General features: G+C 46.3%; 1 protein-coding gene across 5 annotated transcripts in view; it reads right to left on the reverse strand.

The window, feature by feature from the left end:
* Positions 1 to 26,379, reverse strand: part of sept5a (septin 5a) — a 176,286-nt gene that overhangs the window by 31,270 nt on the left and 118,637 nt on the right. For all 5 annotated transcript variants that reach the window (XM_038792917.1, XM_038792938.1, XM_038792923.1 and 2 more), the window contains 4 exons: positions 23,583 to 23,679; positions 11,264 to 11,350; positions 7,187 to 7,310; positions 321 to 455 (listed from right to left, as the gene is read on the reverse strand). In XM_038792917.1, the coding sequence (XP_038648845.1) occupies positions 321 to 455; positions 7,187 to 7,310; positions 11,264 to 11,350; positions 23,583 to 23,679 (443 nt within the window). The remainder of the gene's footprint in view (positions 1 to 320; positions 456 to 7,186; positions 7,311 to 11,263; positions 11,351 to 23,582; positions 23,680 to 26,379) is intronic.

Here is a 26,379-nt window from a genome sequence, read left to right on the forward strand (position 1 = left end):
AAATAATAAAAAAATAAATCTGGTCGTCTCACTCACCAAGAGATACACAACCTTCTCCAAAGGTCTTTGAATGCTTAAAGACCAAACTGAGCACAGAACTCAACAATCTTCTGCAAATCAATCATGGCTCCTCCAGGGAGGAATATCAGCCCCTAAATTAACATTAGATCCAGGCAGTGATAGGAATATGTTCCTGGTCAGGTTCATATTGATCACCTTGTCACACCCCATAACAGCATTATTATGCTCCAACCAATTCAGTAACAGAAAGAACCCATGGGAAAATGGTGCAATTACCCCATCTCAGCTCTTCCTCTTACCCGTGTCCATAAGGAGAGATAAAATACAGGCAACAGTGCACTCGGTTATCCTGAATGTTCTTCCTGTTCAGGCCACTCTCATCTCGGAAATATTGTTCAAACTGTTGGTCGATGTAATCGGTGATGGGCTTCCAGCTGCAACAAAAATGGAGGGTTTAGAGAGTCCTCATGCTTTGGGTCCTTTATTGCGATGTGGGCCCACAATGTCAGCAAAGTAGCACCATAGATGTAATGTGCACAGCCCCTGGTCAATCCGAGATTGTTTTAAGAATATATGAAAGCATAGGAAGAAGATAAGGCCATTCAGCCCACAGACCTCATTCCTTACAAGGATCTCCTGCCATTTACCCTGTAATATTTCCCATTCACCAGTTAGGTAACCAACAACTGCAATGTTTATATACATGTAACTACAATGCAGAGACTTGCCTCCTCGTGGCTGTGGGTCAGCTTCCTGAATCAAAGAACAAAGAAAAGTACAGCACAGGAACAGGCCCTTTGGCCCTGCAAGCAGGTGCCGACCATGCTACCCATCTAAACTAAAATCTTCTACACTTCCGGGGTTGGTAGCCCTCTATTCCCATCCTATTCATGTATTTGTCAAGATGTCGCTAAAACGTCACTATCGTCCCTGCTCCCACCACCTCCTCTGGCAGCGAGTTCCAAGCACCCACTACCCTCTGTGTAAAAAACTTGCCTCGTACATCTCCTCTAAACATTGCCCCTGGCACCTTAAACCTATGCCCCCTAGCAATTGGCCCCTGTACCCTGGGAAAAAGGCCTCTGACTATCCATTCTGTCTATGCCCCTCATAATTTTGTAGACCTCTATCAGGTCGCCCCTCAACCTCCGTCGTTCCGGTGAGAACAAACCAAGTTTATTAAACCTCTCCTCACAGCTAATGCCCTCCAAACCAGGCAATATCCTTGTAAATCTCTTCTGCACCCTCTTCCACATCCTTCTGGCAGAGTGGCGATCAGAATTGAACACTACACTCCAAGTGTGGCCTAACTAAGGTTCTATACAGCTGAAACATGACTTGCCAATTTTTATACTCAGTGCCCAGGCCAATGAAGGCAAGCATGCCGTATGCCTTCTTGACTACTTTCTCCACCCGTGTTTCCCCATTCAGTGACCTGTGGACCTGTACACCTAGATCTCTCTGACTGTCAATACTCTTGAGGGTTCTACCTTTCACTGTATATTCCATACATGCATTAGACCTTCCAAAATGCATTACCTCACATTTATCCAGATTAAACTCCATCTGCCATCTCTCCGCCCAAGTTTCCAAACGATCTAAATCCTGCTTTATCCTCGGACAGTCCCCATCACTATCCGCAATTCCACCAACCTTTGTGCCATCTGCAAACTTACTAATCAGACCAGTTATATTTTCCTCCAAATCATTTCTATATACTACGAACAGCAAGGGTCCCAGCACTGATCCCTGCGGAATATCACTCGTCACAGCCCTCCAATCAGAATAGCACCCTTCCCTTGCTACTCTCTGCCTTCTATGACCTAGCCAGTTCTGTATCCATCTTGCCAACTCACCCGATCCCATGTGACTTCACCTTTTGTACCAGTCTGCCATGAGGGACCTTATCAAAGGCCTTAACGAAGTCCATTTAGACAACATCCACTGCCCTACCTGCATCAATCATCTTTGTCACCTCCTCGAAAAACTGTACCAAGTTAGTGAGACACGACCTCCCCTTCACAAAACCGTGCTGCCTCTAGCTAATACGTTCATTTCCTTCCAAATGGGAGTAGATCCTGTCTCTAAGAATTCTCTCCAGTAATTTCCCTACCACTGACATAAGGCTCACCAGCCTGTAGTTCCTTGGATTATCCTTGCTACCCTTCTTAAACAAAGGAACAACATTGGCTATTCTCCAGTCCTCCGGGACATCACCTGAAGACAGTGAGGATGCAAAGATTTCTGTCAAGGCCTCAGCAATTTCCTCTCTAGCCTCCTTCAGTATTCTGGGGTAGATCCCATCAAGCCCTGGGGATTTATCTACCTTAATATTTTTCAAGACGCCCAACACCTCGTCTTTTTGGATCTCAAATGTGACCCAGGCTGTCTACACACCCTTCTCCACCCTTCAAATTGAAATCAGCACTCTCAGGTGATCCCCACCTTGGTACCCGATTGGTTACCTGGGTCACATGACCCTCTCAATAGATCACCTCATAAAGGAGTCAATCACCACATTCCTCCCTCTCCAAGTTCTTTTCTACATCGATAATAATTAAGTTAGTTCGTTCCCAACAATTAAAATATTAAACACGCTCATTTAGTCTACCTTTCAGATGGTTTCTGAATTCTAGTGGAGCGGAATAACTCCCATGTGTAGTGGCTGCACTCGGGTGCTTTCTGCAGAAACCACTTTACCCGGCATTTCCTCAGTTACTGGTAACTCAGCTTCATCCGTTTCCATGGGCAACACAGACTTGCATGTCACAGGCTGGCTTGGTACTTCATTGCTTTGATAATCAACAAGGTTTCCTGCTGGAAACATGCTTTTAGTTGGTAGTACTGGCTGCTGCGACATTCTCGTCCTCATAAATGCTCCACATGTTTCCAGATGATTCTGCCTTGCAGATCCAATTCATGATACAACTCCAGGGACCCAACTCGAGCCGCTTCCAAAATTTCTGAATACACGGTGTAATAACCTTTGAGGATACATGGGGCAGGATCGATTGCTTTCCTCGTATGGCTCGAGGAGTATGTTCCCCCCCCCCCCCCCCCCCCCCCCCGTCAACTACGGAGCTGATAGACATGCTATATAAAAAGTCGGCCAGATAGGAACCGACTGACAGAGAGAGAGAGGACCGGGTGAGGTTCAACAGGGCCCCTTGTAAGTAGTATGTTCTTATAAATAAACAGCTTATTTTGTTTACTCATGTGACTCCCCTCGCCTTTATTAAACTGGCAACAAGGATAAACTATAACTGTCGATGTGCAACTCTGCCGACTACGTCGCCTCTCAGTGACTTTGCTTCTCCTAGGACTAAGGTACAGCGTTAAATACTTCACTAAGCCTTTGTTTGGTCAATTAGATGCTTTTGACCCTGCTGTTGAATCCTGGAATCAGTACATAGAACGCCGGTGATACTTTTTCAGAGCAAACAACATTATCGAAAATGAGTGACAGACAGTGATCCTATTGATGGTCTCTGGAGTGCATATGTTTGGCGTAATTAGGGCCTTTACGTTTCCGGCAACACCGGATTCAGTAGCATTTGACCAACTCATGTGCTGGTGGGGAATTATTTCAATCCGACTGCATCCAGCAGTGTGCAAAAGTACAGATTCAATACGGCAGAAAGTTTGGAATGGGAGTCAGTTACCAAGTATGTTTTCCGTTTGCGAAAAATCGCCGAATATTGTGAATATGGTGCAATGTTGGCAGATATGCTCCGTGACTGCCTGGTTTGCAGCAGTAACGATCACAAAATCCAAAAGAAGCTTCTAGGTGAAGGTTCCCAACATTCCAGCAGATTTAGCAAAATTCTCTTTCAAAGAAGGGTGTTATTTGGGGCCTACAGGGACTGGAGGTGAATGTTGTCCGATGGCACCTCTCCCTCACCGCCCTTCAGAGATTAGATCGGACTGACACGATGTTGTCGGCCCGAGGTCTCGAGTCCCTGGATCACGGCGCACACCTTCTGCGAATTAGGGGTCACCGAGGCTGCCGGCAGCGTGAGAGACAGTGCCCTGACCGCCCAGGATGAGGTAGGGATCGGCCCCATTCTCAGACCGTACATTTGGATGACCCGGAAATGCAACTGAGCTCTGTGGCTGTGCCACAGTGGCTTCTATCCATATTCCTGTGGGGGGCAATGAACACTTCATCCAAATGGAGTTGGATTCCACTGCTGACCTCTCAGTTGTGTTGCACCATGCGCTTGACCAGACCTGGCACCGGGTGAGTCAATTATAATTGGCTGATTCAGCTGCCCACCTCGCCACATATACAGGGGAACGTTTGTAGGTGCTCCTGAGGGGTCTCCCTATTGCGGGGGGGGGGGGGGGGGGGGGGGGGACTCCCTCGGAGTCCCTCGTATTTCTCGCCATGCATAAATTTGCAAGGCAAGGAATACGGAACTGCATCCCAATTAGCCCTCCAGGGGATCGTAAATCAGTTGCAATTCTCCTCTGGAGGAGAAAATAGCCTCCCAAATGGAGAATTCGCCCCTGTATGCTTTCAAGAACCAGTTAGATACAGCACTTGGGGTGAAGGGGATCAAAGAATATGGGGGTGGGAAAGCGTAATGAGGCAGGATAATCAGCCATGGTCGTAATGAATGCCGGAGCAGATTCAAAGGGCTGAATGCCCTGTGCCCTTATTTTCTCTGTAAACACAGGGACGGGATTCTCTGACACTGAGGGTAAGTGTTGGCGCCGTCGTAAACGCCGTCGCATTTCACAACGGATTCAACATGCCCCCTGGAGCAGCAATTCTGACCCCTACAGGGGGCCAGCATGGCACTGGAGCGACCCACACCGCTCCGGCTACCGATACCGGCATCAAATGGGTGGCGCGGGTCTGCATATACGCCGTACAACAGGTGCCAATGCGCGCATGCGCAGTGCGACCGCCGCCAATGCGCGCATGCGTGGTGGCTCCCTTCTCCTCGCCGGCCCCGACGCAACATGGCATACGGCTACAGGGGCCAGCACAGAGGAAAAGAGGCCCTCAGCCCGAGAGCCGGCCCGCCGATCGGTAGGCCTTGATCGCGGGCCAGTCCACAGCGGAGGCCCCCCCACCCCGGGGTTGGACACCCCTCCCCACCCACCAGGTGGCTCCTGGATGGATGCACGCCAAGGCCCCGCCGGGTAAGACCACACGTGGATGGCGCAGTTGGGACGTGGAATTTTCGGCCCATCCAAGATGGAGAATCGCCGGGGGGCAGCGTAGAGCGACCCCGAACGGCGCTGTGCCTACCGCACCGGTGCCAATGGCTCTGCTCTCCAGAAAATCGGCGGACTGGCGTCGGGGTGTTGTTGCGCGATTCGCGCCTGGCTCGGCGATGCTCCGGCCCTGCCTGGGCTGAGAGAATCTCGCCCAGGAAGTATTCTCTGGTCAATTTTTTCAGTTCAATTTTAAGTTATTTTTACTTTTTCTATGTTTTGAATTTTATAATTTGTGCCCCTCTCAAAAGGAGCACTATTGTTAGATCTTTTGGTTGATTACATTTTATTTAATGAGTGCCTGTTTTAATTGAACAGTATGAATGTGACTCTTTTTGGAATGTGTGTCAGCTGACATTATATGCATTGAAACATTTTTTAAAAGATGTTTTTGAACCAAGAGAACTGTAAAGATTCTGGTGCTGCCAGAAAAAAGAAAAGATGTTTGTTAATGTTCAAGAACTTCTAATTTTGAAGTGACATTGTTTAGCTCCCCTGCACATATGGATGAATGGGCAGCTCCTGCTCCTCTTTATGTCAGTGGATGATGGATGCTGCACAGAGGTTGAGGTGCATACTTTTTCTGGATATGAGTTCCATAAATAGAACTGAGCTGTGACCTGAGATTCATTATTCATATTCCATGTGGACATTTCAAACACAGAATGCTGATATATATATCAATGACACCTCTTGTATAAATCCTGATATAAATATCAACGCCTGGCTTATGTACTGCCAATGTATATCGCTATATATCATCAGTCAGGCTCACAGAGCGGCTCACTTACTCTTGCTAGAAGCCACTTATATTCACACGTCAGGTTCTGTCCTTTGTAAACAGAAGGAGCATGTCTACGCTTTGTGCCTTTTTCAACTAAGCAAATGTCTGGGGGGGGGGGGGGGGGGGGGTCACCCATTCCCTGATTCATTCCCCATGGTAATGCCTTGACTAATCAGAGTTGATCTGCTTGGTTTGAATTTGAACAATAGCTTGGTAGCTAACTGTTCCCTACTGCATTATCAATCTGCCAATCAGAGTCCACTTGTCAACTAATCAGCTTGCTCTTCTCGTGCAACGTCCATTGTTGTCCCCTTCAGAGTTGGTAAATAATGATTTAACCCGATCAGTGCAAGACGGACCCTTAGCCAGCATGTTCCACATGCTTTTCCTCAGCGATACTCAAATATATCTCAGTAAGAAGTCTTACAACACCAGGTTAAAGTCCAACAGGTTTGTTTCAAATCACTAGCTTTCGGAGCACTGCTCCTTCCTCAGGTGAAAATAACCTTTGCACCTGTCCACTAGTTCTTAGTAATTTCTCTTCTTGGACTTCTGGATCTCTCTATTCATCCACAGTTCCTAATTGGTCTTGCCATTTAGAAAATATTCTGATCTATCCTTATGAAGTTCCAAGTGGATGATGTCACATTTTCCGATGTTGCACTCAAAAAAGCCTTTTAAAAATGCCACAGTTTTGCCCACTCATTTAATCTATCAATTGTTATAATGCAGAAAGTTAGGTGGTAAAGGATATAACTGGAGCTAATCTTTACATACTTTCGTTCACAGAGATACACAACTGCAAACATGCACCTCCTTACCCTCCAGCCACAGTTTCAGTATGTTCCTTTTTATAGGGCACAAGTGAATCTCCAGGTAATGTCCATCATTGCATAAGTTAAAGACATTTAACATATAATTAACATCAAGGTTCCTGTACAACTTTCTGGTCCCATCTATCCGCATCTCCCAACTTTCTGCACTATTTATACACCGTCACCTCACTTAGTACTGTGCACTTATTTATACTAACTTATAATAACTGGATGCTTAGAGATGTCAGAAATCTGTTCACATCTCCTTGTTAATCAATTCACTCAGTGATGGAATTATCTGTTCACGTTTAATCCTCAATGATGTTGCATTTGTACACACCTTTGTATGTTGTTCACAGCATCCCCAAATCCTGGCGTGTCAACTATCGTCAATTTAAGTTTGACACCTTTCTCTTCAATGTCCACCGTGTGTTTTATAATCTCCACTGTTTGGTTGATCCTTTCTGAAAGAAGGTTGGGGAAAACGTGAGCAGAAAGCTCCTGTAAATCCAATAAAACATAATGCTCTCCCCATCTTTTCCCTCTTCTCAGTGTGATATCTGCATTTTCTGATCTCGATGAATCAGAGATGGCTGATTAATCTGTTTTCACCTTTAATCTTTCACTCATGAAGTGAAGGTTGTTCTTTAGTGCGATGCTAACTTCCTGTATTAGAACAGAGTAACTTAACTGGGACTGCGACACATGTATCTCAGGAAATGCTGGATAGAGGCAACACAAAAACCCAGCCAACAATGCTTGTGTGTACTACGCTCTGCCTTCACAGAATAAGAATAATAATCTTTACTGTCACAAGCAGGCTTACATTGACACTGCAATGAAGTTACTGTGAAAAGCCCCTAGTCGCCACATTCCAGCACCTGTTTGGGTACACGGAGAATTCAGAATATCCAAATTGCCTAACAGTACGTCTTTCGGGACTTGTGGGAGGAAATCGGAGCATCTGGAGGAAACCCACGAAGACATAGGGAGAATTGCAGACTCCGCACAGTGACCCAAGCCGGGAATCGAACCTGGGACCCTGGCGCTGTGAAGCAACAGTGCTAACCACTGTGTTACAGTGCCACCCATGTAAGTATGATGAAAGTATACCAGATTAAAAAGCTGCAAGTCAGCTTTCATTGGAGCTGGAAGATGTTAGCGATGAATTAAAGAAAATACACAGTCAGTGAAAAGGGAGGGAGGAAGAGAAAGAAATAAGACGTGGAAGTTTGCGATAGGGTGGAGGGCATGCATTATTAAATGACAAAAGCGATGATGGTGCAAAGGAAAATGAGCCGATAATGAAAAGGGAAAGAAATAAAAAATATCTCCAGAGAAGGTGTAAATGTATATACAGAAAAACAGACATCATGCAAAATCTGGCCAGGTTGTTCCTCAGGAATATGACAGCAGAAAAACAGACATTTGCTGAAAAACCATCCATCTCGAACATCATTAGCACACACCTTTATCTGTTTCTTTCACCGCAGATGGTGAATATTTCATCTTAATTAAGAATTCCAGCATCCACAGTATCTTGCCTTTGTTTAGTAGGAGGTTTCTATTGCATAGAATATGCAGCAGAAACAAACAATCCAGTCCAACCAATCCATGCCACTGTCTATGCCCCACTTAAAATCCTCCCACCTTTCCTCATCTATTTTACGACAATGGTTCTGGGACTGAGAGATTTCAGCTACGAGGGTAGATTGGAGAAGATAGGACTGTTCTCTTGAGAGAAGAGAAGCTTAAGAGGATTTGATAGAGATATTCAGAATCATGAGGGGACTGGAGAGAGTAGATAGGGAGAAACCATCCCTATAGGCAGAAGTGCTGAGAACCAGGGGACACAGATTTAAGGTGATTGGCAAAAGAAGCAACGGTGACATGAAGAAAAACTTTTATGCAGTGAGTGTTTAGGATCTGGAATGCACTTCCTGAGAGTGTGGTGGAAGCAAGTTCAACCGTGGCTTTCAAAAGAAATTGGATAACTTTTTGAAGAGGATAAAAATTGCAGGGCTACAGGCAGTGGATTGAGACTAGCTAAGTAGCTCTTAAAGATAGCTAGTATATATGATGGGCTGAAAGGCCTCCTGTGCTGTAAACATTCTATGATTCTATCAACATAACCCGCTACTACATTCCCCCTCAGTGTCCTCTTAAATGCTTCGATGTTCACCTCAACTATTGCCTTTTTATTCCCTTGTTAACTGACGTCTCTACTTTCAGTGATTGGTGTATTTGTGCTCTCAGGTCCCTTTGCTCCTCGTGCCCAATTCGATTCCAATTTTCCAAGAAATAGGTGACCTCTTATTTCCCTTATCAAAATGTATTGATTCACCTGAGGAAGGAGCAGTGCTCCGAAAGCTAGTGTTTGAACCAAACATGTTGGACTTTAACCTGGTGTTGTAAGACTTCTTACTGTGCTCACCCCAGTCCAACGCCGGCATCTCCACATCAAAATGTAATACTTCACAATTAATTGTATGAAATTAATTTGTCAATCATATGCCCATCCTTCAAGTTTATTCAACTTTTAATTAATTTTTGCAGACCTTCTCAGTGTTAACTATTCCCTCACCCCTATTTTGTTGCAATCTGCAAATTTAGATTGATTCTAAAGTCTGATCCTATTGATTCTGTTTTTTGATTCTAAAGTCTAAATCGTTAATAAAAAAAAGTAAGGTTGGGGGGGGGTTGTTGGGTAATGGGTATAGGGTGGATACATGGGTTTGAGTAGGGTGATCATTGCTCGGCACAACATCGAGGGCCGAAGGGCCTGTTCTGTGCTGTACTGTTCTATGTTCTATGGTCCCAGCACTGATACATGCGGGACCTTCTTCCACTTTGTCCCAATGCTCTGCTTTCTGTCTGTGACCAGAAATGTCCATTCAGGTACTTGTTCCTCGACTCTGTATGCTCGGACCACATTAATTAGATTATTATATGACATCTTATCGAAAGCCTTTTGAAAGTCTAGTTAAATTACATCTACCACTTTACTCTTGTAGATGGTACACACTGTTGCCACTATGCACCGGTGATGGAGGGAGTAAATGTTGAAGGTGGCGGATGGGGTGCCAATCAAGCAGGCTGCTTTATCATAGAATTTACAGTGCAGAAGGAGGCCATTCGGCCCATCGAGTCTGCACCAGCTCCTGGAAAGAGCACCCTACCCAAGGTCAACACCTCCACCCTATCTCCATAACCCAGTAACCCCACCCAACACTAAGGGCCATTTTGGACACTAAGGGCAATTTATCATGGCCAATCCATCTAACCTGCACATCTTTGGACTGTGGGAGGAAACTGGAGCACCCGGAGGAAACCCACGCACACACGGGGAGGATGTGCAAACTCCGCACAGACAGTGACCCAAGCCGGAATCGAACCTGGGACCCTGGAGCTGTGAAGCAATTGTGCTATCCGCAATGCTACCGTGCTGCCTTTATCCTGGATGATGTCAAGCTTCGTGAGTGTCATTAGAGCTGTACTCATCCTGGCAAGTAGAGTGTATTCCATCACACTCCTGATTTGTGCCTTGTAGATGGTAGACAGACTTTGGGGAGTCAGGAGGTGAGTTACTCACTGGAGAATTCCCAGCCTCTTCAAATAATTCACAGAGTTGGGTCTCTTTTGAAATTCATGCTCACAATTCATTATGATGTTTTTAGTTCAGAAATGTTTTTCTATTTTATTCTTTAGTACAGATTCAAGACTACTGATAACGAGCTAACTGGTTGATAGAAGTTTTGGGAAGGGAATTAGCTCTCATCTTTAATATAGGTATAACGTGTGTTATCCTCCAGTATACTGACACTGTACTGTTTCCGAACCAATTATCAAATCTGTGTATTTTTAGCAGAAGTATCTAAACAGCTCATAAATACTGTACTGCCTCTGTAGGTGTAGTGAGTAGATGTGAGGGGGCAGGGGAAGGTTGCGGCAGCCCTAGGCCAGAAATTAGCCTGGGATCCATCAGGAAGCCAGTGCTTTGGATCAAAGGCTGAATTCTGGTCTTCCAGACAACAAAACGAGGGACTATCTTACAGGTCTAGTCTAGGTTCCCAGACAAAGACAGCCAGACTGAATCAGCCTCATGGACATGGTATTAAAGATTTATGGAGTAGGGCGTTGACTAATCAAATGAGCAGCTGCATACCACAGTTGTTTCTATAACCAGCCATTTCTCATTAGCGATGACACCAATTGTTCCACATGCGTATAAGATGGAACATTGCACAACCTGCCATTCTCCATTAAGGTCAGAGATGGGGTTTTGCTGGAGGAAAATGTAAGCATTTAGTTGAAACTGGCTAAATGCACTTGCACCACCTCCACCCACCACCCAGCCCTCCCCTCCACAATAGCAATATTTGTTTTATATATCACAGTAATATGATTCAGCTCTTACCTTCAGCGTTGAGAAGTTTCCTGTCTTTGTAAAGATCTGTAAGGAAGAGACTCTTGACTAAAGTGGACTTTCCCAGCCCCGACTCTCCTGTGGAGGGAACAACAATTCATTTAAAACACTATCGTGGATGAGCTAATTTTCTCAAATTCATATCACAATCTGAAAAATTGTTCAATCCACCCACACACCAGCTTGTCTATTTGGCACTCAGATTTACCATGTTAAACCTTTCTTTGTACCTCATCCACCTGAAATTTTCTTTATTTTGTTAAATGGTGAAATAAATTAATGCAGTGAAGTATGAAGTGATTCATTTGGAAAAGAATATAAGGATGGACAATGGTCAGACAGGTGTAATAATATGTATAATCTAAGGAGAGTAAAGGGTTAACAAGATGATGTTCATGCATATCGACACTAGATGGCATCACTGAGTAATCTTATAAAAGGCTGCTTCTCTAAGCATTCTGGGAGAAGCTGATGGAGAAGGATAGTGCGAGGTTGAGTTAGAGTGTTGGCTGTATTAGAGAGAGATAATTAATAAAATAATGAACAGCAAAATATGTGAAGTGAAAAGAAAATGCAGGTTTATAATAGGAGAGTGGGTCTAATTGGATTACTCTTTCAGGGGGCCAGCATTGGCACAATTGCCAGAAGTATCTCCTTCTCCGCTGTATCATTATTCGATTCTACGTGGATGCCCCTCCTTGATGATTCTATTACAGTTTAGTAGTTGGAAGTCAAATCTGATTTGTTTTAAATCCAGACAGGAATTCAAAATAAGCAAGCTGCAATCAAACAGTACGAAACATTTTTTCAGTGCAAAATTGAAAGATTTAGGGCAGGACTCTCCGACCCCCCGCCGGATCGCAGAAATGGCAGGGGGCGGCGTGAATCCCGCCCCGCCGCTCCGACGGCGGCTGCCGAATTCTCCGGCGCCGGTTTTCAGGCGGGGGCGGGTATCGCGCCACGCTGGTCGGGGGCCGGACATTGGCAGCAGCCCATCCCGGCAATTCTCTGGGCCCCGATGGGCCGAACGATCACCCATTTTCGGCCAGTCTGGCCAACGTGAAATAGAAATGGTCCATACCGACGGGACCTGGCTTGGAGGGCGTTTAGCGAAGACCTCGGGGGAGCGCGGGGGGGATCCGGCCCCTGGGAGGCCCCCACGGTGGCCTGGCCCGCAATCGGGGCCCACCGATCTGCGGGCGGGCTTGTGCCATGGGGGCACTCTTTCCCTGGGGGCATGCGCAGAACCGCTGGTGTGTTTCCTCTCCGCGCCGGCCATCGCGGAGCCTTACAGAGGCCGGCGCGGAGAGGAAACACGGCAGCGGTTCTGCGCATGCGCCAGAACATGCTGGTGGTCCTGCGCATGTGCCAACTTGCGCCGGCCGGCGGAGGCCCTTTGGCACCAGTTGGCGCGGCGCCAACCCCTCCAGCGCCGGCCTAGCCCCCGAAGTACGGAGCATTCTGCAACTTCCGGGCGGCCCAATGCCGGAGTGGATCACGCCGCTCTTTGGCGCGGGTAGGGGCTGTCCCGCCGATTCCGGGAGAATCCCAGCCTTAGTTTTTCCAATGAAAGAACCTCAAATGAACAGCAATAGATTGTAGCCCATGTAAAGTTGACAACTTCTGACTTTCTGCCTTCAACTTTCAGATTCACCATAAATCTTGCATTAAGGATCTTACAAAGGCTCTCTTCATGTGAAAATGTTTGAAAAATGGTAACTTGGTAACATTCATCAACCATCACCAGCATTGCACAGTCAAAATGTCAGTGCCATTGTGCTGGGGGCAGTGCACTGTTGGCAATGTCAGGGGACAGGGCAGTCAGGTCACCCTCATGTGTGCGTGGATGCACCTCCTTGATAAGGGATTGGGGGTGCTTCCCTTGTTGACGGTGGGCGGGGTGTGGTGCCAACATTTGCATTGTGAAGGGAAGGGGGCTCGTCTCTGGATGCTGGGATCAGGGCACCCATTCAAAATGAAGGCCCAAGACCAGAAACTGCAGGTAAACCAGCGTGTCTGCTGTTATACATACTTTACCACAGCAAAGGTATGGAAGTGCGACCACCTCCATGACACTCCTAGTGACAGCAGGACCCACTCCTGATTCTCCGCTGGCAGGAGCACTTAGTCTCTGAAACAGACAATCCCGCCCAGCCATTGCAATGCTATCCAACGGGGTTCCAATTTATAACGGTTGCAGTAAAAACGGATGGTCGAATTATATATTCGAGGAGTTGGTAGTTAGATTATAGAAGGAGTCATATACCTGGGAGATGAACCAAGAAGCAGACTGGCACCTGAGTTGGTGGGCCAGTTGGCAGCCAGCTTTGTCCCCCTAGTCATAAAATGTCCCCCTTGACCATTGATGTAACTATGGCAGAATTTTCAACTGTTTTAACTCTGAAGAGGTGCTCTATCAGAAAAAAAGTAGTTGATGTGTTCATCAGCATGGTGTACAGGAGAGAAGTGGAAGTCCCTTATGGCCAGGTGGAGGAAACTACAAGGGTCAACATAACCTATTTGAGTCATAAGTGTGGAAAGTGAGGGCAGCACGGTGGCACAAGTGGTTAGCATGGTTGCCTCACGCCGCCAAAGTCCCAGGTTCGATCCCGGCTCTGGGTCACGTGTGGAGTTTGCACATTCTCCCGTGTTTTCGCCCCCACAACCCAAAAGATGTGCAGGGTAGGTGGATTGGCCACGCTAAATTGTCCCTTAATTGGAAAAAATTAATTGGATACTCTAAATTTATTTTAAAAATGGAAAAAATAAAAAAATAAGTGTGGAAAGTGCCATGGATCCATTCCGAAGAGAAGATGGAGGGTGTCTAGAATGGGAAGGGAAGATTGAAGCGAAGGGGAGGATAGAGTGACATAATAAATTTCATATTGTTCCACTTAGGGACATTCACCAACACTGCAGGGGTTTGAAAACGTGTGCCACTAACTATTGTATATCATACCAGGATCTGGGATTATATTTAAGTAGGAGAACTGTATTGTTTTGTTAATCGAAACTGCAGTCCTCCTAGTTCTGCTGTTAAAATTGAAATTAAACACCTGGCCAATCAATGCTTTACATAATCTGGTGTGATCGTTAACACAAAGGTGCGCCTCCTGAAGAACTGCAATATCAGTGTTAAGGCTCTTGAGATGTGAAAACACTTTGCAACATTTGACTGGGCCATTCAAACCCCTCACATTCCATGTAACTAGTCTGATGAGAGCCCCGTACCACCCTGATTGCCTCATCTAGTCATGTGTATAAAGACTTTACAAACAGATCAGTAAAATGAGAGGAAGGGAAAATAAGGCTGAGAGGATCCATTACAAAACGAGAATGGCCAAATACAAAAAGGTCCTTGGTTACTGTCAACATAAAAAACCTCCAAACATCATCCATCCCCAGAACAATCACCACACTCCCAAACCATGAGAACAAAAAACAAGCAGCGTGCCGATAAACCTCAATTAAATAAAACCGTAAATCAAATCCTCAACTCGCCATTATGAACAAGACGAGCAGTAGGTATTCAATGTTACATAACATCCATTGACTAAACAATCTCATTAATGAGACATGCCCCAACAAATGAACTATGTTCTGTAATACGCCATTGAAACATTACAACTTATAGTCGCACAGTGTGAGCTCTAATGCAGTCAGCATGTCCTTCGTTTTGAACATAGTAAATGACCAATACAGGCGTTCAAGAGCAAGATAACGCAAAACAAGACCAAAAACTTACTGTCCTCTTGGTTAGCTCAGTAAATAAACTCAGCTGTGTCCAACATTTTGGCTTAATCCGGGGTCACCTAATATTCTGTCCATAATTGACAGAATCAGTCCAGAGTTACCTCAAAGGAACAGGGATATACAGCATTAAATTGCCATGAAAATATAAATCCCAAAAGTCTGGTGCTGTTCCTCCCCATAGCCAGAGTACGCTCCCCATCTTGATGGAGATGAAAAACAGGTCCATAAATCCCCATTCAACAGGTCCATTTTCAGTGACCCCGACTGCAAACAACAAAGTCCAGATATTGACAAAGTGTAATTTGCAGTAATTACCCCTATAGAATCCACCGTGGCATCAAATAGTTACCCAGTCAGGTATTAAGTACGTGCTGCTGAAGGAAAGAATCTGCCTCATCTGGTGTGTCAGACATGTGGGGCGGGATTCTCCGAACCCCACCCGCCGTGTCGGAGAATCGCCAGGGGGCGCCGTGAATCCTGCCCCCAGTCCGCCGAATTCTCCGGCACTGGAGATTTGGCGGGGGCGGGAATCGCGCCGCGCTAGTCAGCGGCCGCACGCAGTGGCCACCCCGGAAATTCTCCAGCCCGCGACGGGCCGAAGTTCCGCTGGTTCTTTGCCAGCCCCGCCGGCGTGGATCAGACTAGGTCCCTTACCGGCGGGGCCTGGCGGCGTGGGCGGGCTCCGGGGTCCTGGTGGGGGGGCGCAGGGCGATCTGGCCCCGGAGCGTGGCCCATGGTGGCCTGGCCTGCGATCAGGGCCCACCGATCCACGGGCGGGCCTGTGCCGTGGGAGCACTCTTTTCCTGCGCTTCGGCAGTGTCAGCCTTTGCGATGGCCGACGCGTAGGTGAGCCCCACCCTGCACATGCGCGGGGATGACGTCAGCAGCCGCTGACGCTCCCGCGCATGTGTAGACACTCGCCGGCTGGCGGAATCCCTTCGGCCCCGGCTGGCATGGCGCCAAAGGCCTTCCATGCCAGCCAACGATGGCCACTCCGGCGCCAGCCTAGCCCCTGAAGGTGCGGAGGATTCCGCACTTTTGGGGCGGGCCGACGCCGGAGTGGTTCACGCCACTCCGTCCTGCTGGGACCCCCAGCCCCGCCAGGTGCGGGAGAATCCCGCCCAATCTATTTGAAAGATAAGGGCCATGATTCTCCGAGCCTGCGCCGGGTCGGAGAATCGCCGGGGGAGCAGGAAATTCCCGCCATGTTGCTCCGACGCGGGGACGTGATTCTCCGGCAACAGGGGAATCGGCACCAATCGCGCACCCGCAGTCGCCGTGGTGCCAGTCGGGAGCCGCTGAATTAAGCCCCCGCGGCGATTCTCACAGGTGATGGGCCGAACTCCCGTCGAGCCCCGCCAGTGTCACTCCAACCTGGTACCACCCGGTGGGAGCTCAGACCCCGCAGCCGCGGTGAACGTCTTGGTGGGGGGGGGGGGGGGGGGGGGGGGATCTGACTCCGGCGAGGGCCTTCACGGGTTCAGGACCACGATCGGGGGCTTCCGATCGGCGGGCATACGCGAACTGGAGGGGACCTACCTCCTTCTGCGCGGCCCGCTGTAAGGTCCCCAACATTTAGCTCTGCACCGGCACAGAGACGGCAACCACGTGCATGGACCGGCGCAGAGATGGCTCTAGCGCGCATGCGCGGACCCGTGCCGGCTGTGTAGGGCCGCCGTACGGCGCCGGAGCAGCGTGCAGCACTCCAGCGCCATGCTAGCCCCCTAAAAACTGGTGAATTGCTGGGCCAGGAGGCCCGTTGACGTCTGCGTAGATGACTCCGGTGTTTACGCTGGCATCAATAGTTGGCCAGGAATTCGGAGAATCCCGGCCAAGGGGCCTGTAGATGTGCTGTACTTGAATTTCCAGTAGGCATTTGATAAGGTGCCACTTCAAAGGTAATGGTGGAAAATAAAAACTCATGGTGTAGGTGGTATCATATTATCAAAAATAAATGGGATTGAACATTAGCTGGCTGCAGAAAACAGAGAGTATGCATAAATGGGTATTTTTCTGATTGTTAGGATGTGTCAAGGGGCGTCCTGTAGGGGTATGTGCTGGAGCCTCAACTTTTTACAATTTAGTTCACTAATTTAGATGAGGGGGGTGAAGGCATGGTAGCTAAATCTGCACAACTGTGAAGAGGACATAAGGATGTTGCAAACAAATATAGATAAGTTGAGTGAGTGGGAAAATCTAACAGATAGAGTACAATGTGGGCAAATGTGAAGTTGTTCACTTTGGCAGGAAGATTAAAAAAACAGAGTGTTACCCAAGCAGAGAGCAGCTGCAGAATTATTTACTTTTAAAATAAATTTAGAGTACCCATTTCCTTTTTTTCCAATTAAGGGGCAATTTAGCATGACCAATTCACCTACCTTGCACATCCTTTTGGGTTGTGGGGGTGGGACCCACACAGACACGGGGAGAATGTACAAACGCCACACAGACAGTGACCCGAAGCCGGGATCGAACCTGGGTCCTCGGCGCCGTGAGGCAGGAGTGTACTGTACTGTAAGTACTGTCAAAGTACTGCATACACCCCTGTCAGCATCAACGGGGCCAAGGTGGAGATGGTTCGCAGTTTCAAATTCCTAGGGGTGCACATCTCCAAAAATCTGTCCTGGTCCACCCACGTCGATGCTACCACCAAGAAAGCACAACATTGCCTATACTTCCTCAGGAAACTAAGGAAATTCGGCATGTCCACATTAACCCTTATCAACTTTTACAGATGCACCATAGAAAGCATCCTATCTGGCTGCATCACGGCCTGGTATGGCAACTGCTGGGCCCAAGACCACAAGAAACTTCAGAGAGTTGTGAACACAGCCCAGTCCATCACACAAACCTGCCTCCCATCCAGTGACTCCATCTATACCTCCCGCTGCCTGGGGAAAGCGGGCAGCATAATCAAAGACTCCTCCCACCCGCTTACTGAGTCTTCCAACTTCTTCCATCGGGCAGGAGATACCAAAGTCTGAGAACACGCACGAACAGACTCAAAAACAGCTTCTTCCCCGCTGTTACCAGACTCCTAAATTACCCTCTTTTGGACTGACCTCATTAACACTACACCCCTGTATGCTTCCCCCGATGCCCGTGTTTATGCAGTTACATTGTGTACCTTGTGTTGCCCTATTATGTATTTTCTTTTCTTTACATGTACTTAATGATCTGTTGGGCTGCTCGCAGAAAAATACTTTTCACCGTACCTCGGTACACGTGACAATAAACAAAATCCAAATCCAGTGCTAACTACTGCGCCACAGTGCCGCCCCTTCAGCTGCAGAATTCTATGGTGTAGCAGAATCTAGGCTTTCCAGCGCACATGTCACAAAATATTAGTACGCAGCTACGGCAAGTAATTAAGAAGGCTAATGCAGTGCTATGCTTTATTACAAGCGTAATTGAGCATAAAAGTAAGGATATTATGCTTCAGTTAGACAGGACATTGGTGAGACTACATTTCAAACATTGTGTGTAGTTTTGGCCTCTTTATTTAAGGAAGGATGACGGTTCAGAGCAGTTTTATCAGATTGATACCTGGAATGAACGGCTTGCATGATGAGGAAAGGTTAGACTGACTGGGCTTGTTCCCACTGAAGTTTGAAAGAGTGATGGGCGACCTCATTGATATATACAAGATCCTGAATGGTCTTGACAAGGTCAACAGATGAAAGGATGTTTCCTCTTGTGTGTGGCCCTTATAATTAAGGGTCACCCTTTTCGGACAGAGTTGAAGATAATGTTTTTCTCTTAAAGGGCTGTGCAACTTTGGAAATCTCTGCTTCAGAAGTTATTGGAGATGGGGGTCATTAAATACTTTTAAGGCGGAGATAGATTGATTCTGGTTGGACAAGAGAATTAAGGGTTATTGGGGTAGATGGGAATGTAGAACTTGATCGATCAGCCATGATCCTATCGAATGGCAGAGCAGGCTTGAGGGGCTGAATGGCCTACTTCTACTCATTTGTTCATATGCATATCAGTACAGGCCTTTTGACTTGTAGCACTGCAAAGTTATAGTGGTGCAGTGGGAAAAGCTCTGAGGAAATTCTCCACCATGCACTTGCTACTAGGGTCACAGGATGAAGATTGAGAGCAGAAAGCCTGATTGACATTTCCCACTGCCTAGCCCGGTGATGGCGAGACAAATTCCTCTTCCTGTAACACTGCTCCCCCAGCTGGTGTCACCTAATTCAGCACAGGCCAAGAATTGAAACCAGGATGTCTACAGTTTTATAATCAAGGCATCGCCCGTTATTGTATTTACCCCTGAACTTTTATTCCATGTTTACTTTGAATCCACTCTCCTTCTGCATTGGTGTACCATGGCTGCAGTGTGTACTGTACTGCTGATGGGATCCATTTCAGCAAACCATAAAGGTTTCTTATTACAGAGAATCCTAAAACTGCAACCTTCTGTACCTTGGAGGCAGCAGACAGAAGGTTCATGGAAGCATCATCACCTCCAAGCTCCCTTCCAAGACAAACACAATCCTGATATATATTACCATTTATTTACCACTGGGCTAATATTCTGGATCTCCAAGCCAAACATGTGAGCATCTTCAACAGAGTGTGTAGTAGCTAAGAGGAAATCTCTACAATACTTTATCTAGAGTATCTTAGAATGGGCATGAAAGGCCTGATTTGCCAGCATTGCCCTCTTCCCCAGAATCAATTATTTTTTTACGTTTTTAAAAATTCTGAATTAAGACCACATAAACTGCATTCCTAATAAAAACCCACTACATCTCCTGCACAAATATTGACAAAAGCAACAGGTCCTGGAGAGCACTGTTGGAGAGATGCTGGCATTGTGGCAATAGAACATAGAACGATACAGCGCAGTACAGGCCCTTCGGCCCTCGATGTTGCACCGACATGGAAAAAAACTAAAGGCCATCTAACCTACACTATGCCCTTATCATCCATATGCTTATCCAATAAATTTTTTAATGCCCTCAATGTTGGCGAGTTCACTACTGTTGCAGGTAGGGCATTCCACGGCCTCACCACTCTTTGCGTAAAAAACCCACCTCTGACCTCTGTCCTATATCTATTACCCCTCAATTTAAGGCTATTCTCCTCCACAATATTATCTTTTTCTTGAGTGAATACTGACGAAAAGTATTCATTTAGTATCTCGCTTATCTCCTCAGCCTCCACACACAACTTCCCACCACTGTCCTTGACTGGCCCTACTCTTACCCTAGTCATTCTTTTATTTCTGACATACCTATAGAAAGCTTTTGGGTTTTCCTTGATCCTACCTGCCAAAGACTTCTCATGTCCCCTCCTTGCTCGTCTCAGCTCTCTCTTTAGATCCTTCCTTGTAACTATCAAGCGCCCCAACTGAAACTTCACGCCTCATCTTCACATAGGCCTCCTTCTTCCTCTTAACAAGAGATTCCACTTCTTTGGTAAACCACGGTTCCCTCGCTCGACCCCTTCCTCCCTGCCTGACTGGTACGTACTTATCAAGAACATGCAATAGCTGTTCCTTGAACAAGCTCCACATATCCAGTGTGCCCAACCCTTGCAGCCTACTTCTCCAACCAACACATCCTAAGTCATGTCTAATGGCATCATAATTGCCCTTCCCTCAGCTATAACTCTTGCCCTGCGGGGTATACTTATCCCTTTCCATCACTAACGTAAAGGTCACCGAATTGTGGTCACTGTTTCCAAAGTGCTCACCTACCTCCAGATCTAACACCTGGCCTGGTTCATTACCCAAAACCAAATCCAATGTGGCCTCGCCTCTTGTTGGCCTGTCAACATATTGTGTCAGGAAACCCTCCTGCACACATTGTACAAAGAATGACCCATCTAATGTACTCGAACTATATCTTTTCCAGTCAATATTTGGAAAGTTAAAGTCACCGTAAAGTTAAAGTAGATAACAACTACCCTGTTACTTTCGCTCTTTTCCAGAATCATCTTCGCCATCCTTTCCTCTACATCCCTAGAACTATTAGGTGGCCTATAGAAAACTCCCAACAGGGTGACCTCTCCTTTCCTGTTTCTAACCTCAGCCCATACTACCTCAGAAGAAGAGTCCCCATCTAGCATCCTTTCCGCCACCGTAATACTGTCCTTGACTAGCAGCGCCACACCTCCCCCTCTTTTGCCCCCTTCTCTGAGCTTACTAAAACACCTAAACCCCGGAACCTGCAACAACCATTCCTGTCCCTGCTCTATCCATGTCTCTGAAATGGCCACAACATCGAAGTCCCAGGTACCAACCCATGCTGCCAGTTCCCCTACCTTATTTCGTATACTCCTGGCATTGAAGTAGACACACTTCAAACCACCTACCTGAACACTGGCACCCTCCTGCGAAGTCAAATCTGTGCTCCTGGGGCAGCACGGTGGCCTAGTGGTTAGCACAACCGCCTCACGGCGCTGAGGTCCCAGGTTCGATCCCGGCTCTGGGTCACTGTCTGTGTGGAGTTTGCACATTCTCCCCGTGTCTGCGTGGGTTTCGCCCCCACAACCCAAAAATGTGCAGAGTAGGTGGATTGGCCACACTAAATTGCCCCTTAATTGGAAAAAATAATTGGGCACTCTAAATTTATAAAAAAAAAAAAAAAAATCTGTGCTCCTGACCTCTATACTCTCAATCTCCCGTACCCCAAAACTACAATCCAGGTTCCCATGCCCCTGCTGAATTAGTTTAAACCCCCCCCAAAGAGCACTAACAAATCTCCCCCCCAGGATATTGGTGCCCCTCAGGTTCAGATGTAGACCATCCTGTCTATAGAGGTCCCACCTTCCCCAGAAAGAGCCCCAGTTATCCAGAAATCAGAATCCCTCCCGCCTGCACCATCCCTGTAGCCACGTGTTTAATTGCTCTCTCTCCCTATTCCACATCTCACTATCACGTGGCACGGGCAACAACCCAGAGATAACAACTCTGTTTGTTCTCGCTCTGAGCTTCCATCCTAGCTCCCTAAAGGCCTGCCTGACATCCTTGTCCCCTTTCCTACCTATGTCGTTAGTGCCAATGTGGACTATGACTTGGGGCTGCTCCCCCTCCCCCTTAAGGACCCGGAAAACATGATCCGAGACATCACGTACCCTTGCACCTGGGAGGCAACGTACCAAACGTGAGTCTCTCTCGCTCCCACAAAATCTCCTATCTGTGCCCCTGACTATTGAGTCCCCAATTACTAATGTTCTACTCCTTTCCCCCCTTCCCTTCTGAGCAACAGGGACAGACTCCGTGCCAGAGGCCCGTACCCCATGGCTTACCCCTGGTAAGTCGTCCCCCTCACAAGTATCCAAAACGGTATACTTGTTACTCAGGGGAACGACCGCAGGGGGTCCCTGCACTGACTGCTTCTTCCCAGTCCCACTTACAGTTACCCATCTATCTCCAGTCTTTGGTGTAACTACTTACCTGAAGCTCCTATCTATGACCCCCTCTGCCTCCTGAATGATCCGAAGTTCATCCAGCTCAAGCTCCAGGTCCCTAACACGGTTTTTGAGGAGCTGGAGTTGGGTGCACTTCCCACAGATGAAATCAGCAGGGACACTGACGGCGTCCCTCACCTCAAACATTCTGCAGGAGGAGCATTGTACTGCCTTCCCTGACATCACCTCTAGATTTAAAAAAAAACAAGGAAAAGAAAAAGAAAGGAAGAGCTTACCTGATATTACCTCAAACCCTGCTCCCGCTGAAAGTTAAGCAAATTTAAAGGCACTCACTCACCTTCACGATAGGCCCCTGCTCCCGCTTCCCAACCACTGTGGGGTGGGGGGGTTGGTTAGAGGAGGAGGTAGGGTGGGAAACACTCACGAAGTGTTTCGGGTTTAACTGTCACTTGCCAACAGCCCCTCCACAAACCACCTTCAACTTAGGCTGACCGCACTGCACGTATGCAAATTTCCCCAGAACTGCTGATCAGTAGCTCTGCTCTGCTGCCCTCTGCTGGAGTGGTAATTGAGAGTCTGAGGCCCTGAGGCCAAGAGTTCAAATCCCATCAGGGCAATTGGTATAAATTAAATTCAGTTCATAATCTGTCATCAAAAAGCCAGTCTCAATGAAGGCAATCATAAAATTATTATTGCAAAAACCCATCTGCTTCACTGTGCCCTTTAGAGAAGGAAATCTACTAGTCTGGCCTACATGTTACTCCAGGCCCACAGAAACGTGGCTGACTCTTAACTTCCCTCTGAAATGCTGTGGCAAATCACTCAGTTCAAAGACAATTAGGACAATGGGGATGGGCAACAAATGCTGGCCTTGCCAGCAATGCTCACCCATGAAAGAATTAATTTTATAAAAAATAAGCATACTTTGGAGCATTCGAAAAACCAGACAACACCAATTTTCCATTATTTTCATATCATGCCAGTTCCTCAGGATCAGTGCAGAAATTATGACATATTTTTTCCATTTATTTACCCCTCATGTTTAGGGCTGCAGCAAACAAACATGCAGACCAAAGCAAATTAGCTTTTAAGCTAGTTTACCTCACCATATTGGGATGTCAGTTATTTTGTTCTATAGGTTTTGTGAAGTGTGAGCCAGTAGCATTCTTACCTGCTACCATTAACGTAAAATCAAAACCCTTCTTCACTGATTTGCGATGGACCTGGTTGGGAAGTGTAGCGAAACCCACATATTCCTTTTCCACGTCCTGAAACAAAAAGTAATCTTTAGACATTGGAAATTCTCAAAGAGATAATACACAACAGAGATGAGACAAGGCTCCAGCTTACCCCAGTAGTGAGGAATCTTCATATTTCACATATAATAAACTATAATGCCCAGCATATCCTCCTTTTTCAATTTACACTGAGTCTTTTTGGTGAATGTTTAATGCTGTCGATTACAGGCAATGGAGAGGGTAATGTTGGGAATTAAGCACCTTCCTTGTGTCAAGAGCCTGCACCCCCAGACAGGTACAGAACAAATTAAACACCCAAAAAATGAACACAAAGCAATACTCAGAAGAGCATCCACTACTGCACCAGCACAATGTTCCCTAATTTCCCATAACCACCCGGTGGCCTCTCAATTGGATTGCCAGTTTAGTCTGAAACAATTCTGACCACTCGGACTGTTGTCTTTGCTGTGACAGAAAATAATAATAATTTTTTAAAATAATAACATTTAAAAAAATATAATAAAAATAAAATATAAATAAAAATTAGGTTTGTTGGAAGATTTTCTACACCTCTGGGCACTGCACGTTTGGTCGGACGTGCAGACTTTCGAGAGGATGCAGAGAGGTTTCACGAGAATGATTCCAAGGCCTTCAGCTATGAGGAAAGATTGGAGAAGCTGCACTTGTTCTTCCTGAAGAGAAGGTCACAAGGAGTATTTATTGAGGTGTTCAAAATCATGAGCAGTCTTGACAGAGTAGATAGGGAGAAACCAGTCCCCTTGGCAGAAATGGCGACTCACCAAACTAAGATGATGAGCAAAATAAACAAACGTTTCAAAGAAAAATATTTTCATGCAGCGAATGGTTAGGATCTGGAATGCACTGCCTGGGAGTATGGTCGATGTCGATTCAATTGAGGTTTCAAAAGGAATTCAATAAGCAACTGAAGAAAAAGAATCATTGCTGGCCTATAGAGAGCATGTGGGACTGTGTGAGTAACAAAGCTGCTCCTGAAAAGAGATGGTACAGACACAACAGGCTGGGGCTGTTCAAAAATAAAATCAAACACATTTCTGAGCTAAAATCCTTGATTATTGAAAAGAACACAATCAACTACAGTCTGGATGTCAATTGAGGTTCCAACTCCCGTAATAGTTACCAAAGCTCGACAACCAGGCAAAAAATAAGGCAGCAACAACCAACCAGATCCGCCAGTCTGCCAAACAAGAGAACTGCGTATAATTCTCAGAAAAACAGTGACCACAACTCAAGACTTCCTTCCCCCCCCCCCCCAGTCCTTTCATTCCATGTGATATAGGACCAAGATAGTGGAAAGAACATTTTGTTCAGATAGAGAGCAAGAGAGTTCCTTATCATGTTTCAGCAATTTCCAGGGTAATTTCATATGTCATTAATTAATTTGAGCACAATCATTATGGTTATGTAGTCCAACGAGACAACCATTTTGCACATACCAACTCCCACAAACAGCAATGAGATGAACAATGAGATCAACATCAGCCTGAACTACTGGAATAGGCAGATAGTCACAACTAAAATATGGCGCTTCCAATAATGCACCAGTTCCAGAGACCAAGAAGAGGCATCACAGGCCAGCTCAGAGGGATCGAAGCCTAACTTAAACATGAAACCAGCTAGTCCATGGGACATGGGATGGTCCTTTCTTTGACAACACTTTGGGCTTTGGCCTGAATTGCATTTCTTAGACATGGAATAGAGGCAGATTTAGGTCTGTACAAATGATGCTGCACTGAGACCCGAGCTGGCCAAGGATGCCAATTAAATCACAGGTGTTGAGCGGATTCCCCTGAAGGGACATCTATGCAATAATAATACCTGATCCCTGATTATTTACTCAATCATTTTTATATTACCTATTGAAAGTGTGCTTTTTCAGAATGGCACATATGAGGATTTGACAACAGATTAATAAATATTTATTACAATATTTTAATAGATTGTCATGTCCCATTGTTGTGAAAGCCAACACAAAAAAACACCACTCCGGATGTACACAAATCCTAGCCAATTGGATTAACAAGTCAGAGACTCATCTCCAGCAATGTTGTGCAGGTCACATTTAGGACGAGTGTGGGTTGCCCAGGTATATTCCACATATCAGTTTCACAAGGATGATACCAGAACTGAGAATTTACAACTATCTTAACCTACTGAACACGCTGAGGCTGTTTTCTCAAGGGAATAGAAGACTGGTAGGTGACCTGGCAAAAGTCTTTAACGTTACAGAACTAAGCTGTTTGATTGAGCAAAGGAAAGATATTTCAACTTGGGCGTGAATTCAAACAAAGGGTCAAAAATACATTATATTCATGAATAAAGTTTAAACTCAGGACCAAAAATTTAATAGTCATGAATAAATCAGGTAAAGAATTATGGAGAAACTTCTTTACCCATATAACTGCTAGAAGGTGGGACTTGTTACCACATGGAGTAGTTCAGGTGAGTAGCATAGCTGCCTTCAAGGGAATGCTTGAATATTATACAAGGGAGGAAGGAATAGGGGGCTGCACTGATCGGGTTGGATGAAGAATGGTGCAAGAAGACTCACTGCATAAACACTGAAGAGCATAATGCTGCACTGTAAATCCTATTTAAAGTAATTTGATGTAATATGTAACCAGTTATGGGATCTTGTTTTGAGCAAAAGGTGACTATAATTACCGACATGCAAAGAAAAGTAACTGGCTT

This window comes from Scyliorhinus canicula, chromosome 1, assembly GCF_902713615.1.
Source record: "Scyliorhinus canicula chromosome 1, sScyCan1.1, whole genome shotgun sequence".
In the NCBI taxonomy this organism is placed as follows: Eukaryota; Metazoa; Chordata; class Chondrichthyes; order Carcharhiniformes; family Scyliorhinidae; genus Scyliorhinus; species Scyliorhinus canicula.